General features: G+C 31.1%; 1 protein-coding gene across 1 annotated transcript; it reads left to right on the top strand.

Moving 5' to 3' along the window:
- Positions 1-7891: 7891 nt before the first annotated feature.
- LOC120180847 (probable purple acid phosphatase 20) lies at positions 7892-10948 on the top strand. The gene is given in 6 exon segments (XM_039186137.1): positions 7892-8093; positions 8096-8118; positions 9464-9755; positions 9861-10435; positions 10525-10613; positions 10698-10948. Coding segments are annotated over 6 exon segments (1290 nt in total). The 5' UTR covers positions 7892-7966; the 3' UTR covers positions 10882-10948.
- Positions 10949-21453: the final 10505 nt, after the last annotated feature.

A 21453-nucleotide genomic window follows, 5' to 3' on the forward strand; every position in this document is an offset into this window, starting at 1 on the left:
TCATGGAACACTTGGTTCATAAAAGTGCAAAAAAGTGGCAGGAGCATTGGTTAGTCTAAAAGGTATAACAAGAAATTCAAACGCACCATACCGAGTCACACAAGTCATTTTCGGTTTACCCCTTTGGCCACCCTCACTTGATGGTATCCCGACCTGAGATCCAACTTTGTGCAATACTTGGCATTACCCAGTTGATCAAACAAATCCTCTTAATGCCTCTGTATATCATCGAAGCAGCTAAGTTAACCGCTTTCATTTATCCCACCTCCTTAGTGACAATTAACCCACATCTCTTAGCTTCCTCTGAAGAGATAAATGTATATGTTACTCCCATATTGACTAGAACTTTAGAGGTTTTCCCATTTACTGAAATGTCCACATACATCAATCCTCTCTCTGGCTCATTCCTCAAGCTACTCAACTGAGATGGTAAGGCATTATTAATTGGATGGAACCAATTCTAGCTTGCTCAGGCTCGCTATCTTTTGTGGGAATGTTTATTTGTGATGCGACCTTTGTTGATTCTACCATTACATTAAAATCACTTCGTTGTGGACACTCTGCATACCGATGAGACACATTACAAATAAAACACTTCAATAGAGGTCTATTCCCTCCATTGCTCGATCCAGGACCAGCAGGGACTCTATTTTAGGATGGGTCCCTTCCAGGGAATCTCCTATTCTCTCCCCAACCGTTATCTTCTCCCCTCGATCCAACTTGTTCCCACCCATCCGTCGGGACTAGCTTTACTAGTAGAAGATGTCTAACACTTTCCAGGATGATCGTTGTAATCATTAAGGCACTCAGCAACTGCTATCGCTACTGTCAGATCTTATATCTTGCCTCTGCAACTCAAGCCTAGCCCACGGCTTGAGCCCTTCAAGGAAATGAAACAATTTATCCCTTTCAGACATATCCTTAATATCTAGCATCAAAGTTGAGAACTCTCTCACATACTCCCGTATGGTTCATATATAGGACAATTCCCTTTACTTTTTAAGAGCGTTATAGTCTATATTCTCAGGGAGAAAGGAAGTCTTCAATTCCTTCTTTAGAGCATCCCAAGTCTTAACAGAGCACACTCTATCTTTGAACTTGGACCGCCACCATAACCTAGCGTCACCTCCCAAATACTTCGAAGTCATCGCCACTTTATCTTCCTTAGACCCAGTGAACATTACCCGAAAATACTACTCCATGTCAAACAGAAAATTCTCAAACTCTTTAGCATCCCTTGCCCCATGAAAATGTTGAAGATCAAGGATCTTGGCTAGTATGCCCTTTTTCACCAGGGTTTGTAGTAAAATTAACTACAACCGCTTGAAGCACTAACTTGGGCATTCAGCTCCTCATACCCAAGTTATATGACACATATGGCGTCTCTTGCCTCATTCCCCAATTCAATCATTGTCTCAACCAATTCCTCTTGAGTCTCTTCGACTCTCCTCATTTGATCACCAGAGATCATATGAGCTCTAAGGGCCGCTAAAGTGGCTTCAATCTCATCTAACTTTTTTCGATCCACAAAACTTGTCTTCTGTATGACCGGTGTTGTAACTTCTTGCTCTTCACCTCTGTGAGAGCTTGTTGATCTACAATTACGCGTACGAACCATTCCCTTTTATTTGTCGACACCTCTATGCCTGCAACACAAATAAGCACCACCGTGCCTAAATCAAAAAAAGGAGCACCACTATGCTTGAATTAACGATTAAGCACCTATGTGCTTCAATCAAAAAACTGACACATCTGTACAGTTAAAAATGATTGAGCACCTTTGTGCTTTGTAATGATTGAACACCTATGTATTTCAAACTAGGATCTGGCACCTTTGTGTTTTGGGATGATTGAGCATCTATGTGCTTTAAAATTTATTGAGCACCTCTGTACATCAATCTAGAGTTTGGTGCTTCTGTGCTTTGACAAACGATTGAGCACCTCAGTGTTGCAATCGACAATTAAGCAACTTTTTGATCAATTCGAAAAATGTGCACCATTGTGCATCAAACAAGCAACAAGCATCATCATGCTTTAATTAACAAAACGAGCACTTTCATGCTTTTAACCAAAAAAGATCACACACATATGTGTTCTAATACCAAGTATCACAGACTTAGCCTACTTGGTTCGGCTGCTAATCCGTGCAGTACTTGAAAGGGATGTTTCCCCACCAAGTCAACCTAATCTCGTATATCTAATCAAACACAAATACGAATCAGGTTAGATCTTTGCAACAAGGTCTTTCGACCAAAGAACGAAACCGTTGGGCATAGCGGATGCATACGATCGAACTTGAACTTCTTCGAAAGGAAAAATATTTTATTAACGAAAATAACATCGGGTTACAGAAGATTCACCCACATCGTCGATTAGGCCGTAAGGGTAACCCTCTATGATGTTCATAAGACACATATTTTTACCTGTGGATCAACCCAAAGTCTGTCAGTTGTCCACCCCCTACATATATAAGAAAACAAAATAACAGAAATGATACATATAGACATTAAAAGGCTCAAATTGGGGATTGTATGTCCTACCCTCATTCCTTACCTAAAACATTGAAATGCTTGAAAAGAGGACAAGCTTATTCTACCATACCAACTGACCTTATATATGGTTGGCCTTGGCATACCTACCCAGCTGTGGTCCCATAAAAGGGATGACCACGACACTGTGTAGGGTCCATCTAAAAACTAAAGAGTTTGGGTCACTATCACCTCTATATCTCAACATTCCCAATTTCATAAAAATATTTTTTAAATAATATAATATCATAATTTGATATAGTTTATTTGGTATATATATTTTTTTAAAAAGTATTTAATTTCATAATTTGTTCATACATAAAATTTTACGTTTGCCATTGTATATATATATAAAATTAATATAATATCAAAAATAATCTTTAACGTTTGATTAGATAATTATTTTAGTTCTTATTTTCTAATTTGTCACATTAGCAACTCGACAATTCAACATATTTACCTGACTTAAACTTGTTATGTCTAGTTTTATGTAATAATTGATATCATAATATTATGCATGCATTTTAGAGGACACATTGTGCTCTATAACCCACTCTTAGTTTTACATTTAAAATACTTTTGATTGGTAGACCATTTCGGTACTTGTAAAATCGACTAGCATTATTTTACTATTTTGTGACATGACATTATTTTGATATTATGTCACTGATAGACTATTATTTAGTTAGAGGATTTTGAACTTATATTCATTTGGCGACTTTTAAACATTGTTGTTTTTTTTTACATATGGGCGACATTTTTATCACGTATTATTATTTTCAAATAAATGATTTTATCTTTATATTATAAATAATTTCTTCGGTGTTCAAACATCTTAAAAGTCTAAATTTTGATGAATAACAAATATCTTTGATAATATTCTACGAATAATATGAGAATAAGATATGTATTTGAATGTTAAAGAACATACAACTTGGAACTTCAAGATCTAGCCATAATATTAATGTCAGAGTTTAAAGGATTCTAATTCTAAAACTTATTTGAGATAACATACTTTACAAGCAAATTGAAGGAAGTTTGATGTATCTAACAACTATATATAAGACTTGTTATTATGATGTTATAAGTCTCATTATTTAGGTACATGAAATGCCCAAGAGAGAGACATCTTCTAGCTATCAAGAGAATGTTTTAATACTTGTAAAGAGCCATTGAATAGTAAGGGTGAACATGATTAAACACAATATAATATTGGAGAAAGAAAACTTGATATCTAACCCCCTCGATATCTATTTATAGGGATAAATATTTGATTACAAAGGAAATTTATAAAGTATAATATTTGAGATAACATACTTTACAAGCAAATTGAAGGAAGTTTGATGTATCTAACAACTATATATAAGACTTGTTATTATGATGTTATAAGTCTCATTATTTAGGTACATGAAATGCCCAAGAGAGAGACATCTTCTAGCTATCAAGAGAATGTTTTAATACTTGTAAAGAGCCATTGAATAGTAAGGGTGAACATGATTAAACACAATATAATATTGGAGAAAGAAAACTTGATATCTAATCCCCTCGATATCTATTTACAGGGATAAATATTTGATTACAAAGGAAATTTATAAAGTATAAATCTACTCAATGTAAATTTTCTGCATACACTACAACAAAATAGGTTTGTATCGACGTTTGGAAAGTAAACGTCGCTAATTTTATACATATAATGGCGTTTAAATGTCAAACACCACAAAATGGTAACATTAGCGACGGTTTTTCTAAAAATGTCGCTATAGACTCATCTTTTACGGCATTTTTAAAATAAATGCCGCAATAAATTAGTGCATTAGTGGCATTTTTAATACAAATGCCACAAAATGGTAATATTAGCGAAGTTTTTCAAAAAACGCCGTTATAAACTCGTCTTTTGCGGTATTTTTAAAACAAATACCTCAATAAATCAGTGCATTAGTGGCGTTTTTAAATACAAATGTCACAAAATGGTAACATTAGTGGCATTTTCTATAGCATTATCTTTTGCGGCTTTTTTAAAACAAGCACCGCAATAAATCAGTGCATTAGTGGCGTTTTTAGATTCAAACGCCACAAAATGGTAACATTAGCGGTGTTTTTATATAAACGTCGTTATTGACTTGTCTTTTGTGGTGTTTTTAAACAAACGTCGCAATAGGTCAGTGAATTAGTGACGTTTTTAAATACAAACGCCGCAAGTTTTGGATATTTTATCGCACCAAACCCTTCAACCCTATTTTATCTTTCTTTTTTCTCTTTACCTTCCTCAAAGGTTTCCCCGTTTACCCAAACCCACGAAGTTGTTGTCACCGTTTGACGTCATTGTGACCTTCACCGTCACGTCCATCAAGATCTCCTCACTGTTCCAAGTCAACCCAGCCATCCTCACCTTCAACATCGTTGATTTCTTCTCTCTTGCCGATATTTCACCTTTGTAATTTCTGTTTTTTGGTTTCTGCTTCAATTTGTTTTGGTCGTTCATTTATTTTTGCTTCAATCTAGTTTTTAGCTTCAATTTGGTATTACACATGTTTCTATTACATCATGCTCAAGACATCAAAAGAGAAAATTGGGTTCTCACCGAGGAAATCAAGAAATACGCTGTCGAAGGCTCCCCTTATGTTCAACTATTCTTAGTCATCCCTCAAGAAGGTTCAGTTTCCAAAGATGAGTTGCGGGTCAGTGTTGATATATTTTAAACTTTTTGTTTGAATCCAAGGTTTCCAAACTCTTTCATTTGTTACAGAAAAAGCTCGAGCCTTCAAATTTCAAAATTGGGTGCTCACAAGTTGGGAAAAACAAATGGGTCGATATGAGAAAATAAGTATACAAAAATTAATAGTTTTTGTGGTTAATGTTTTCATGAATTTGTTCATGTTTTTATGTAAATATGTTATTTCTCAATGCAATTTTTTATTTGTTTTAGGTTCAACATGTTGAAGACAAAGTCAAGGATTTGCTTATTAGAGTAAAAAATGGAGAGGTATGTCACTATTTTAATAAGTTATCGGTCTCTATCTATTTTGCTTTAAGCTTATTGTAAGAAATATTTCTTATTTCTGTCAATTCAATGATTAAATTTGATTTCTTTTGCTCTAGGAAATCGGTAAAGATGATGTTAATTCACTTAAAGCAAGGAAGCTTATTGTTGCACATTGATTATCTAGTCCATTTCCCCATTCTTTTTCAATTTTCATTCAGTGTTTGTGTATTTTGTTCATATTACCCATAGTGTCCCAATTACATGTTTTAGGATATGGAAAGATTACTCAGTGAGAAAAGGGTCTAACAATGCCCCCAAAAGAAAGGAAGTAGTTATTACCGATGTATCTCATAGAAGTGATAAATATGTATGTAAAGTTAGAATTTTGTTGATGAAGTGGAATCCCCTACTTTTTGTCTTGTCATTTAGGTATTGTGCTTTGTTCCATAGGGATGTTATTGAACTAATATTTATACATGGTTACTTTATTTTAGGGTTGACTAGAAGGATTTAGAGTTCAGAGAGTATAACTTCAATGCTGAATGATCAACTGTTGAAGCTAGCCATCTTCATCCATTTCTCAAGGCAATGATATGTATATATATTTATCAACTTCGTTTAGCTTTGGTCAAATACGTAACCTTTAAAAATAATAATGAGAATATTAGCCTGTTAAATATATGTAGTTTTATTAATATTGTAGCCTTTTAATCATTTGCAAGTTACAACTAAATAATTGTTAAAAGTTGATGTTTCTTATCTGTCCTAAAAATGGGTGGAAGAGACTACATTTTATGTTTATGTTTCTTTTATGTCATAAAAATGGGTGGAAGAGACTACATTTTATGAAGATAAATAAAATATCTTTCTTTTTAGTCTGAGTTAGATATTGTGGTTATTCTTTGTGAAACCTATATTTCAATGTGTGAAAATTCATATTTTATGCATAATATAATGCAAATGGTTATCTTCCAAAGTTGTTTTTTTCCATGCCTTTTATTGATTGAATCGTCTTTTGATTGGAAAGACTATGAGTTGTCTTACCCGTGTATGCGAGTAAATATCTTATCATGCTTTTTCTTCTAGTTTATCTCCTTGTAATATATTGTCTCTTAATCCATTGTTTTATTTGTTATTTTAATTGAATGTACATTCATGATGAAAATAATCAATTGAAGTTGTAGATCAATACAAATTGCCACTAGAAGATTATTTTTATTCTAGTGAACAAATTTTTTTAATTAAGAGAAAGAACCTAGACTAAATTCCAGTGAACAATGTTTAATTATGTTACATTTTAATTTAAGTTTATAAATTTTGATTTATTTTTCTACATAATTTGTGTCGTAATTAAATTTTAAGTTTATTGTTATTAGGTAATGCTATAGAATATTAAATTTGGGTAATATAAAGTAGAAAATGATATATGAGAAATCAGTTAACCATAGCGGCGTTTGTAAATAAAAGCCACAAGAAGTCAGGTTTTTTGCGGTGTTTTGTGAAGGAAACGCCACTAATGACGTACCTATTTGCAGTGTTTGTAAAGAAAAACGTCACTATATACATAGTTAATAGCGGCAGTTTTTTACCATAAACGCTGCTAAATATCATAACATATAACGGCGTTTAACAAAACAAACGCCACTAAAGACAAGCTAATTAGTGGCGTTTCTCTTAAAAACGCCACTATAGAGCTTGACCTTTTGCTGCGTTTTTGTTCACAAACACCTCTATCTATTGTGGCGTTAGTTTTAACGGAACTTCTTGCGGCATTTATACATACGCCGAGAAAGTTTTTAGCGGCATTTAAAAGCGCTGCTATAGACTAAAAAAACGCTGCTAAAACCTATTTTTGTGATAAAAGAAAATATTTTTTTTATTTCTAATCAAATTAAATTTATCACTATCTTTGACTTATATTTGTGCGACTTTGAATTCAATTTTTGAGTTATATTGTTATTTGATTTTAGGACTGCAGTTATAAGCTTTGATTGAGATAGCTGTTATCTTTCAAGAAGTTACCGCTATCAATCAACAGAAGCTTTGCAAATCAAGGAAATAACAAAAATGATACTGCTCCACTAAATAAATTACCAAATATATCATGTATCAGGAGTAACATATAATTCTATATAATGCCAATATAGATGATATATTCCATAAGATATAATTTGTACATAAATGCATATATATATATATATATATATATATATATATATATTTACACTTGTCTTACCTTTCTTGTCCCATGTGTATATCAAAATCCTGATTGGTTTCCATCTTTTAAGTTGAAACCTCCATTGTCGTCTTGTAAGTAACTTGTGATGTTATATAAACATTTGCAGAACCCAAAATATCTATTCGATACGAGGAAACAACCAAACCAAAAAAATAAAACCATTTATGCTAGCTTCCTGCAATCTTCTTCTACATCATCAACATCGTCCTGCTGGCCATGGCTGTTATTAAAGTGCAGGTTCTGGTTTTTGTATTAGCTATGGCCTTTGCCGGATTCATTGGCTCTGTTGTTTCCTATGATCGTCCTCCTGCTGGCAAGCACATTTCCATTCTTCAACCAAAGGATTTTCCTCATCTACTCCTCAACAGGTAATCGTTTTAATTTTGTGTGTGATTATTTTTTTTTACATTGTTTCATTGAAAAAGAAGATGAAAATTGGATGTTTAAAAGAAAATAAAATTGTTTTTGTTGTTAATCTCAGTTACCTTGTTTCTTGTTCATTATTATTGTTTTAGTTTAATACGTTGAATTCAGTAAATGAGCTAAAATTATGGGGTGCAATTGCGTTAAAAACGTGACTTGCCAACCCCTGATTGAATCCTTTCGGTATATATTTTAGCCTTAAAATATGTTTTCGTTGATTAATCCGGACTAACCCGGATCGTACATCTGACTTTGGTGGGTAGTCTCCCAGCGAAGATTTTATGCATACACAATGACTCGAACTCGAGACCTACTTAAGCAATAGTAAAATATACCTTTTTTTAACTCAAATATACCTCCATCCAATCATAGAAACATAATAAAAAACAAAGTTAACAAATTATTTTGTAACGCATAAGATCCAAGTTATTCATACAATGATGAACAAAGTTTAAATTCGATATACATGTTTTGAATATATTTTTATAACATATCTAAGTTGATATTTAATGCTCAAATAATTTATTAAACTAACATAATGACTTTTTTAAAATGATATTGACAATTCAGAGACTAATTTAAAATATTTCAAAATCTAGAGATTAATTTTAAATTTGAGATATAATTTGAGGATGCATGATGCGCTTAACTCCAAAAAAATAAAACGTTAATAAGAGAATAGTGCAAGGTTGCTTTTGAGTGAGGACTTGGGATTGTTAGGCAATATTCCTTAAATTTTCATGGGTTGGAATTTCTTGTTGTGTACTAATTATTAGAGGATTACTTATAATTTGGACTAATATTAGTAAATAACATGTACAATTTGTTTAAGCTGTGCTAGTGTAATTAATTCAAGGGTAAAGTATACAAATGATCCCTTAACTATTCATCATGTTATAAACTCGTTTTTTTCCGTTAAAAATTTTAAGGTATTCTGAGTTGAACGTTAACCTGTCGACCGAGATATGATAAAATCTAATCCCATAATCTCAAACGACTATCATATCTCAGTCAGCATGTTACCGTCCAGCTCAAATGATCGTTAATTTTTTTAACGAAAAATGATAAGTTAGGAACATAATAAATAGTCGAGTGATGATTTTGTAACTTTTAATAATCGGGGGACTAAACAAAGTAACTCCCAATAGTTGAGGGAACATTTTGTAACTTTTAATAGTTAAGGGACTGAACAAAGCAATATCATAGAGTTTAGGGACCATTTGTGTAATTTACCCTTAATTCAATGATTATGATTAACCCCTTTTTTTAATTGATATTTGACTGTTGTAGGTGCATATATCCGTAGTTGGTGCTGATCAAATGAGGATATCTTGGATTACGCAAAGCTCGGCTCCAGCAGTAGTAGATTACGGTACATCTCCAAAGAGTTACACCAACTCTGCTTCTGGCACTTCATCTTCCTATCGTTATCTTTTCTACAAATCCGGTGAGATTCACGATGCCGTCATTGGTCCGTTGAATCCGAACACCATCTATTACTACCGATGCAGCTCGGATTCATCCCGCGAATTTAGTTTCAAAACTCCACCAGCTCAACTCCCGATCAAATTCGCTGTTGCTGGTATGTCAGAGTTTTAAGTTCCTTAGTTCTGTTCTTTTTAGTAGAACCTGAATGTAACTAGTAAATGTGTCTGTATGTATGTATGTATGTATGTATGTATACAAGGTGATCTTGGGCAGACAGATTGGACAAATTCAACTCTCCAACACATAGGACAATTGAATCACGACATGTTGTTACTGCCAGGAGACTTGGCATATGCTGATCTGATGCAACCTCTATGGGATTCATTCGGCCGCCTGGTCGAGCCTCTGGCTAGTCAACGGCCCTGGATGGTTACGCAAGGCAACCACGAAGTCGAAAGGATGCCTCTCGTCCATAAGACCCCCTTCACGGCCTACAACGCGCGATGGCATATGCCGTTTGAGCAAAGCGGATCCACTTCCAACTTGTACTACTCTTTCGACGCGGCCGGTGTCCATGTTATCATGCTCGGCTCTTACACCAATTTCGATCCCGCTTCCGATCAATTCAAATGGCTGCAAGCTGACTTGGGGAAGATTGACAGGGGGAAAACTCCATGGATCATTGTCATAGTCCATGCACCATGGTACAATACCAATACTGCTCACCAAGGGGAGTCTGCAGCAGATCTTATGAAGACATACATGGAACCATTGCTTTATAAAGCTCAAGTCGATATCGTTCTGGCCGGCCATGTTCATGCTTATGAACGCTTCGTAAGCTTCCATTTTCTTCTTCATCATCATCGTCATCTTCTTCCATGTACTCAAGTTTGCTTATATTGCGTCTTTGTGTCTATGTGTAGACTCGAGTTTATAACGGAAAAGCTGATGATTGTGGTCCGGTCTACATCACGATCGGCGACGGCGGAAACCGCGAAGGTCTAGCTAACAAGTGAGTCGGGTTTTCGGATTATTGAATCTAAAATGAAGTGACATGATTGAGATTGATACATATATTTTTTTATGATTTGTATAGGTATATGGATCCGAAACCTGAAACATCAGTGTTCAGGGAAGCAAGCTTCGGGCACGCCCAACTTGAAATGGTGAACGCGACACATGCTCTGTGGAATTGGCATAGGAACGACGATAGTGCTACAGTTGCTTCAGATTCAGTTTGGTTCACAAGCCTATCGTCTCTTCCTGTTTGTAAACTTTGATGTTTAATCCTACGTTACAGCTTTATTATTTGTATGAAACAATAAACCATAGGGAAAATGTAATAAAATAAAGCAAATTTTCCTATTGTTACCCACTAAAATTACGTTCAGTACACCCTGAAACGATTATCACTAGAATAAATCATTATAATATATAATTGAGTTGATGTTCGAAATATATTTATATCTAATTTAAACTCAAAAATAAATTTAAAGAAAACACATAATTTATACGTCATGAAAATTGAAGTTGAGATCCCTAAGTTTTAAAATTTTACACTTTATAAGAGTTAATTGCGTCACATATCCTCAAATCATGACTTTTATTTTAAATTATTCCTTAAACTTTTAAATATTTCAATTCCATCCCTAAATTATGACTATCATTCTAAATTAATCCTCAAACATTTGAACATTTTATTTTTATCTTCAAACTATGACCATCATTCTAAATTGGTACCAAAACTTTTTAATGTTTCAATTTCATCATGAACTTTATGAATATACTAATCGCATTCTTTGTTAATAAAATCGTTAGGTCAAGTTATAAATTGAAAGATTTAGAAGTTTGGGGATTAATTAGAATGATGATCATAGTTTGAGGATGAAAAAAGAATGTTCAAAAGTTTAAGAATTAATTTAGAATGAAATTCATAGTTAATAGTGTTATTAAATTCAGTGTATCATATTAGTGGTGCATTTCAGTTTGCTAGTGTTATTAAATTCAACTAACTTTTTAAATTTGGTTTAATGAATCATTTCTCCCCTAAATTATATTTGTTTTATCGATTTGTCCCCTAATGTTTTTCCCTTCCCCCCTAACATTTAGTTCCATTACGCATTTCATCCCAAATTTTTAGCATCGTTAAAAATTCGATGAACAAAAATCACTTCATGCAATGAGGAATCTAAAAACATTTTTTAGGACAGATACACGTATATTAACAATACAAATTTGTTTGTATCAGGTGAACATAAATAAAAATTTTAGGGTGAGCACAAGATAACATCAGTAAAATAGGTAACTATACGAAGAAAATTCAGATTTGAATATGGCTACCTAAGCATATTGTGGATCCGCCATTGACTTCATGTAATACTTTTGGTAAAAAAATGTGGCTGAGTTTAAGGAAAATGATAAATGAGTTTTTGTTTTGTTTTGTTTAGTCTCTAAATATTTTTTATTTAATATTGAATTCGTCTTTATTTATTTTAAATTTATAATTTAATATAATATCAATATGTATAATATTTTATTATTATTTTTTGTAAATTAATATAATCTTATAGATGGGAAAATGAAGAAAATAAAATTACAAGTGAGATAGTTTTAACAAAGGAAACTTTAGAACAAAGGGCCCAATACCTAACTACTAAGCCAGAATAGGAAGTTATTATATTACTGAAAAATAATATTTAACTTATATTATTATTAAAATTATATATATTCTAGTTACATTAATTAATCTTTTTAATAGCACGAACTAAGCTACCTCATTAATTAAAAGGATTGTCGTTATTCCTAGAGGTATCAGGTTTGAGCACAAAAAATTACAAAAGTGTTTGAACTTTCATTTTCAAATGATTGAGAATATTTAGAACATATACTACTTGTAATCGCCTTAAATTAATAAAAAAAATCTTTTTAACATAGACTAAATAGCTGTGTTAATTAATTAATTACATAAAAAATCAAAATTCAACGTCATATATAATCTATTCGATTTTTTCATAAAAAGTGTATATATTGTAATTGTTAATTAATCTCATTAAAGACAAGAAATTAATCACCATATATGATCCATTCTATTTTTTATGAAAAATGTATATAGTGTAATTATTAATTAATTCCAATGGAGGATGAATAGTTACATTAATTAATTATATAAAAGAAATTAAAATTCACCATTATATTTAATTTATTTATTTATTTTTATAAAAAGTGTATATAACGCAGTAAACTCGATTAGATTTAGTATATCATATTAAACACTGAAACATTCGCTACTAAAAACAATTCTATTTAAAACATCATAATATGAAATCATCGTAAGACAAATCCACAAGTCATAAAGCATTTTAAAAAATTTAGTTGGTGTCATTAAATTTTAAAAAACTATTTTATTATCATATAATTTATATTTTTATTGTTTTTCTAATTCTTAAATAATAATTTTTAATTTAAAAATAAATTAATTTTAATTTAACCAAAAGTAAGAGTATTTGGACATTTAAAAAAATGAAAATCATGGAGACATATAAAATGACAGGCTTATATTCAAAACATGTTTTGATTGTGGATATTGGGGGGCACCGAGTGTCGTCAGCCAATCCTCCAGTGGGTCTTATAAGGAGATTCGAGTCATCATACACAAGTATTCTCCCTTGAGTTCCCAAATTGACTAAGCTGAGTTGTTGGACAGAGTTTGGTTGGCTCAGTGGGCAAAGCCCATAGACTCAGTAGGGGCATTAGAGTTTGATAAGACGTGCTCTTTGTTTTTATAGGGCTGACGGTCAACCAGAATCACCCAAGCTGAAGAGACTGAGTTGATATTGTGGGTTTAAGTTCAACTCTAATCAACCTTCATTGACTCTATCTTTTGACATTACCTTTGATTAGATCCTCCCATCACTCTCTTTTCATACACTATCTCAATGAAAAGCCTCCCTTTCTTATCTCATGATCTTTTCTTTTTCTTTAAATTAATATAAATTTTTTAATAGTATAAATTGATTATAATATTAATTTTTTTATATTTTTCATAATTATTAAATATGTACATATCTTATAAATATAATTGTTTGAATTTAAGATCTCAAAATAAAAATAATATTTTCTTTAACAATTAAGGTAACTTAATGAGTTGATTTTTTTCTATGAATGTATGTACATGTACATGTATATGTATATGTATATGTATATGTATATGTATAAAAAGATTACTATTTTAGAAAAGAAGTAATGGGTTTAAATGTTATTTAACATTAAATTTTAAATACTTTTGTTAATTTTATAGAAGATATTGTTTTTATATTATACCTTGATATTATGAAATGCCCTCTATTATGTATTGTTATATTATTAATATAAATATTTGAAAAATATTTTATTTCCAATGTATGGAATAGATGTGTTGATTGGATTAAACGGTAGTATTATTTTATACGATCTTATAGTTATAGAAGACATATATTGTTTGACTTAATTATTAATAAAAACCTTGCAATAATGCCATGCTAGAGTATTACTTATAGATTTATGATTAAAGTTATTATTTATGCTTGTCTGTTCAAATTCATATATTTAAAGTTATATAGTAAAGTAGTTATGTATCACTGATCTTCGTAAATTTAACGTTTAGAATTATTTATGTATATTTAAATTTATAGATTTTTGTGATCGAATTAGAGTGACAACATTCGCAAGGGGGTTCAATACCACATTATCAAAGTATACCTTATTTATTTCTAGACTTAAGTATTTGTAGTATCTTTATTTTGACTTACTTGGTTTATATTGCCCTGCCATTTAGTTCACAGAATGTCAGATCAAATTTGAGATAAGATTATAGGAAGGTAACATTACTCTGAGAATATAGTATTATCATGTTTGATTTGTTTAATAGAAATATAAGATTACAATGTTTGGTTTGAGAAATATAAGATTACTTAGATGCATATCTTATCAAATTATCCATGTGGTATATGTTTTCTTCAACAAGTTAAATTTTAATATTAATTTATAAATATTTAAATGAAAATTCATAGAAATATTTTAATTGTTAGACTATTTAAATTTTGAGAAAAATACATTTAGCATATAATTAATATAATTAGTATATCCAACTTATATTTTTAAATAATTTTCATAAGTATCATATTTATTTATATAAAGTATAATATAATATGAAATATAATATTAGTAAATGATTACATATTTTACAATAATACAATTTTCACCATATATAATTATAAATTGTTAATATATTAAATATTAAAAATATAAATAATTTTAACTACACAAATTTATTAATATTTTATTAAAACAAACTTTTTTATATTATTATTATTATTATCATCTTTATAACATTGAGTAAAGTACGAAGAATAAAATTGAGAATTATTAATGTGAAAATAATTTATTATTCTAGGGATATTTTTATCTAAAGTGACAAATTGTGTAATATCTAAGAATTTGGAGGTAATGACATTCACACCATTTTAACAAAAAATTGCTACTATTAGCAATAAGTTAGTACGTGTTAATGATTTTTTATGTGAAATGGTAACGTTTGTAACATTAAGCACGTGGATTGACCGAAAAAATAATTTATGCACATAAATAAAAAAAAGATATAGTTTGAACACATATTTTTATATCAAGCCTTGTCTTTATTAGAATTGTAATTATTATCATTTAATTAGACTTTGTATCTCTATTGGATTACGATGTTTTTCTAAATAAAATTATTTTTTATTAAATAAAATGATAAGTTACAACAAAGGAAATACAATCTCAACATGAAATCCAAAAGACAAATGAAAATAAAATAAAAATATTTCCTTTACATGCTTTATTTTCCAAAGTATCTAGTAATTATCAATAATTTTCATGTTTCTATTATAGCCTAGACACAATACTAATAAAGGTGTGAATATTGAAAGAACCAATGTAACAAATTACTCTGTGAACGATTCTGAATGTATCGACAAAATATCATAATCATCGATCTTTCTAGATCAAAAAATACTATGATAAATGTAATACAAACACCAAATTATTATAATTAATGACAAAGTCATACCATAAAAGGAGAAGAACAAACATACCATATAAACAGACAAAAGCTAAGACTTTAAAATTACATGAAAGGAAAAAATATTGTATTACAATATTTTTTATTAATCTGAATTAAATATAAAATAATAACTATTTAAAGATAATTCTCAACTATTTCAAAACGTTCATATTGTTTTCCTTTCTTATTTTGTCATTCTTAATATTTTGTTGAAAAATAATCTAAAATAATTGTAGTATAGGTTTATAATCATTATTACCATAACTCTGTAGTTAGATTTTGTCAGTCATTCTTAAATGTTATAAACAGAAAGTCACCCATCATACCCTGTTTGTGTTTCACAATCCATGTCTTTTATCCAATTGAATTAATATGTTTATAACATTAAAGTATGAATCTTGTTCATCCAATTGGAAAAAAGCTTGTAAAACTAAAACTATGACAACATTATATTCGTTTAATTTTTCTAGCAGATACAGCCTTCACAAATCCATGTCTTTTAACTCCCTCCACCCCATGAAATATGAGCCTGATTGAAAAAGAAACTAGTGAACGAAGCTACCACCACTACAATTCAGCTATGGTTTTACATATTTTTCTAAATAAAGAACAAAATGAGATAACAAGGTGGGGTCATGATGTCTACTCCTGGTGTGGATCAGGGTTTGCTAGGATTAGGAGCATTGGGGTTAGAAGTGGAGCTGAGATTAAGGTCAGGTAAATTGGGTGCTGAATTTTTGGCCTTGGAGAGTTTCTGTTTGAGCTCAGACAAAAGGGCTTGATTCTCCTGGTTCAGAACCTGTGCTTTCTTCCTCAGCCTCTCATTCTCTTTCATTATGTAACAGTTCTGAAGGTACAGATTTGAGTTCAGCCTTTCCATCACCCTCTTTCTCTGCCTGCAAACTCCAAAACAAAAACCTGATATTTATCAGATACCATTTAAAAAAAAGGGAAAACAAACTGTATCCCTAGTCATCTTCTTTATTGCTGTATAAATCATTACACTACACATGGAACACAGTATCTTTATATTATTTTAAAACCCAAAGTCCCAAGCAAAATAATGGCAGAAATACATTAATAGTTTGTATGCATGATATCAAACATTATTCAATCAAGCAAAATGGTAAATAATGGTGGTTATCCTAAGAAACCAGCAACAACTACAGACACAGGAGAAACAGGGGCATGTGTGAGTACTAAGTTTTGTAGTAGCCCTAGCATTTTAATAGACCAACATCTGTCCCAACACTCTTTCGGCTGCCCAAACGTGAAAGAAAGGGATAAAGGTCGATTATGGCAAAAAAAAAAAAAGACAAAGTAACAAAAATGTTGTAGAATCCAAGGGAGAAACTTGATATTAAGAACATTCCTCAAAATGAGATGAAACAGGCTTGGAAAACAAGTGCCCCATTAGGAATGACAATATGTACCCTTTGTTGGTGAAAGGAAGAAAATAACAAGTCCAGAGAGAAAGAAGTGGGGGCCTCAGCCCACTTTACCCTTTTCAAAGAAGATCACCTTTGGCTGAGGAAGCTGAAATCTGGGTTATTGTAACAGCTAGTAGCAGCAGTTGAAAACAAAGAGGAAAAAGGAAGTGGAGGGACAAAGTGGATGGAAGGAAGATGTGAAGGATATATATAGAGAAGAAGAGTTATGGTGTGGGGAAGGGGACATGGCTCTCTGGTCTGACACAACAATGATGAGTTCTGTAAGGATTTAATGTTGCATGATGATGGATGATGGATATGGTGGATCATGTGAATGATGAAGAGAAGAGAAGAGAAACCGGAACTTTGCATGTTTCTGCAAAGGGACAATCATGGGAGTTTTCCGGCTAGAGGAAGGGTTGTGGCTTCCCAAAATGACGGTGGGCAAGGGCCGTCACAAGATTTGCAACGATGCTAATGGATTGGTTCCACCCACTTCTCTTCTCCTTCCTCTTCTTCATCATCATCAAAAACTCTGCTTTTTTCATTTACTGTCACCGAATTAATTTTCGACACCTTTAATTTCTATTTCGGAAAGTGTTGGTAATAATCATATTTTGGCCGTCATCTTTTAATTTTTGGGTGCAATCTCTACAGGGCTACTGGGTCTTCTCCATCTCACTGTTGTACACAATTATAATCTAGAAAATAGGGTCACATCACAAATTATGCCTACCTATACTCCCTAGGGGCACATTTAGAAACACCATCCCTCTTCTAAAACACTTTAATTCCTATCATTAAATTGTATATACATACGAATCCGAGTTGTATTCTATTGCTCCATCCATAAATATCAATTAATAAATATTTTTTAATAAAAAAATCTATATTTTTAATAGATTTTTCAGCAGGATCATTAATTAAATAAATAAATAATAAATGACACGTTTAATATAAAAATAAGTGTATAAATTTTACTTAAAAACGATTTGGTTAAATAATTTTTTATTAAAAATAGGTGTTTAATATTTTTTTATTTTAGTTATTAAAACGTTTTTCGAGATATAATTTAGACATTTATTTTTTTATTAAGATTAAGGGATTGTTTGATTATTTCAAAATGATTAAGCACTGAATGATTCAAATGTTGAATGATTTAGAGATTTTGTATGAATTAGCTCTGAATATGACATACTGTTTGATAATGACTCTGAATCATTCAAAATGTACTCATGTGTTAAATCATTCAAAATATACTTCTGTGTTGAATCATTCAATATTGTTTTGTTGAATCAGTCAGCACTGAATCATTCAGAGGTGAGAAACAAACAGTCTGAGATTCAGAGCCAAACAAATAGCCCATAAGTGATATTGAATCTATTAAGTGATTCCAATAGTAAAATATTATTTATTTTAACGATTTTAGGCTCGAGCAGCTACGTCTGCAATATGTGTATATTATTAATAATTAAAAAAGATTTTAAATATATATTACCTTATAATCACATTTTAGAATTTTAAAAAATAGCAAGTGATGTTTTTTATGAAATAGTAATATATGGTAGTATGTGTTTAAAGATTCTTAATAATTCAAAAATGAATATTTATATATCCTTACATATGTGGTGCTCAAATTTGATACCTCAACGGATAATTTTTTTTGGTACACTAAAATGTTTAGGTCATGAGTGGCTCCTCCACCAGGGTCATGAAATACCTAAGACCAAATTGAGATTTACATAGGACTTTACAGACTGTTCACCATGAGTGACAATGGTGGGATTCGAACTTAGTCTTACAAACTCAAATTTCTGAATCTCAACCACTTGTGCCAACACTCATTGACAAACCTCAACGGATAATAACATCTCTTTAATCACCAAAGTTATTTGGTTTGTTTTTCGTTACGGGCTTTTTGCTCTAGTCAAATGACGATATTAACCCTATAACTTTGGTTTGTTCTTTTTACACCGTTGATGGTGATGCTGCTGCTTCGTTTTTACTTTATTAAAAGCAAATCTTCATAAGTTTAAGCCTATTTTTGGCCAACATTTCAGGAGTTATATGAGCAGCTTAACGTGAAACATCATAGTTGACAGATAGCATAAATTTGGATGGGTGCATGGGTAGTATCGTCAATTCCCTACCTTCACCCCTCGTGGTCGTGGAGCTCGTTCGTCTTTGAGTGTTAATTTGAGCTTTTGCTTATTTATTTACACATGTAATTATGGCTTTGAATTCAATTGCTGCTATAATTACTCCTTTGCCCTTATCGGCTCATTCCCTATCCTTCCTAATGATGGAAAATATTCCATGCCGTTTCGAAATTGAATGAACCGTAACAATGACAAGGGTATATTGGGTAAACTATTGGATTGATTGTTTATCTTTTATATTTATACTTTTTTACATATTAAATTTAAAAATTATATTTTGATCATTTATGTTATTATTTATTAGATTCTAATCACTTACATGATTGCTTGTTATATTTTTATTTTTGAGTCGTTAATTTCTGTTTGCTTGATTACAAGTAATGTGAGTCAAAAGGGGTTATTTTTTTATTTGATACATGAATTTAGATAAAATACTATTTTGATCCTAAACTTTAGATGAAATATCATTTTGACCTTTTAACTTTAGATAAAATGTCAAATTGATTCTTGAATTCGACCAAAGTCTCCCAACTCTTGTCACTCACCGTTGTCATTATCGGTCACTGTTAATCAGCATCGACTATCGTCATCGTTGACTATTAGACCCCTAAAATTTTCAATTCACTCATTTTTAACCTCTTAAATGCAAATCATATATCATTTCACCAGAAAATACCCTAAGCTCAACAAATTTATCCTTAAACTATTCGAATTCTTTTAAAAGAAAATAAAGACAAAAAAATCTAAACCTATATCATAATCAAATGCATAATATTTTTGTTTACAACATGTTATAGTTTTTTTGCTATATTTGTAATATTAATTGTAAATTATAATATTTTTATATTTTTTAATCTTTATACTAACAAAATTATTTTATATCTTTTAAATCTTTATAAATGGAGTGTTTGAACTATTTCAGTTTTCAAAGTATTGTATCTTATTTTCAGTTTGTGTTTTTTTTTTAAAAAAAAAAAATCTTGTTTGGACTTATAAAACTTACTTTGGGAACTTGATTTTGAAAGAGGGTTGATTTTATTGTTTATGACATCTCAAATTCGACCGTAACATCTAGATCGGATTTAAGACGTTATACAAATGATTAAAAATGAGTTTCTAAACATGCCATAAACCCTTTGAAATATCTATTAATCATCATACAACAGCCAGCTATGTTATCCGACAATAAATCACGATCCAAACAAACAACAAACATAGTGGATTGACTAAGGGTATTATGTATCCTTTAAATACACAAATCATGCATATCTTATCACAACATGTACTTTGAATCATAGTTCATGGAGTCAACATGTGTATTCTAACTTACCATGGTTCATAAAGGTTAAAGCACGGATCATGAACTTACCCTTTTAGCATCAAAGTAATGCATCAAACATCAAAATAGCATAGCAACTCAAAATATAAATATCATAGTTATACAATTAATTTAACCTGCACAAATCATGGCCCAAAATGCCAAACAACATTTATAATGACACAAGTAGTATACCCATCATTCTAGGAGATTATACTAATAACCTTTACATTGAGAGCAAATTGAAGTTAACTTGCAACCCTTTAATGTAATCCAAACAAAGCTTATATAGAGATCGGAGTTTTAAGGAACAATTAAAATAAGGGTATAGTACACAAATGGTCCCTTGACTATAGGGTCTTACTTTGTTGAGCCCTCTGACTATTAAAAGTTACAAAATGATCCTCCGACTATAGGACGTTGCTTTGTTGAGTCATTCGACTAGTAAAAGTTACAAAATGGTCACCTGACTATTCATATATTCTAAATTCGTCGTTTTTCGTTAAAAATTTGACGACAGTATAAGCTGAACGTTTACCTGATGATTGACATGATATCATTTGATCCCAGAATCTCAAACGACTATCATATCTCAATCCGCATGTTAACGTCCAGCTCAGACGATAATTAATTTTTTTAACGGAAAAAGACGAACGAGACCATTTTATTACTTTTAATAGTCTATGGACTCAACAAAACAATGTCCTATAGTCTGAGGACCATTTTGTAACTTCTAATAGTTAGGGGAATCAACAAAAAATTCTATAATCAAGGGACCATTTGTGTACTTTACCCTTAAGATAAATAGAATAAACTTATATAGATTAGTGAGATAGTCTTGACAAACAAAATTAATAGATGTAAAC

This window comes from Hibiscus syriacus, unplaced genomic scaffold (assembly GCF_006381635.1).
Source record: "Hibiscus syriacus cultivar Baekdansim isolate YM2019G1 unplaced genomic scaffold, ASM638163v2 tig00112503_pilon, whole genome shotgun sequence".
Classification (NCBI taxonomy): Eukaryota; Viridiplantae; Streptophyta; class Magnoliopsida; order Malvales; family Malvaceae; genus Hibiscus; species Hibiscus syriacus.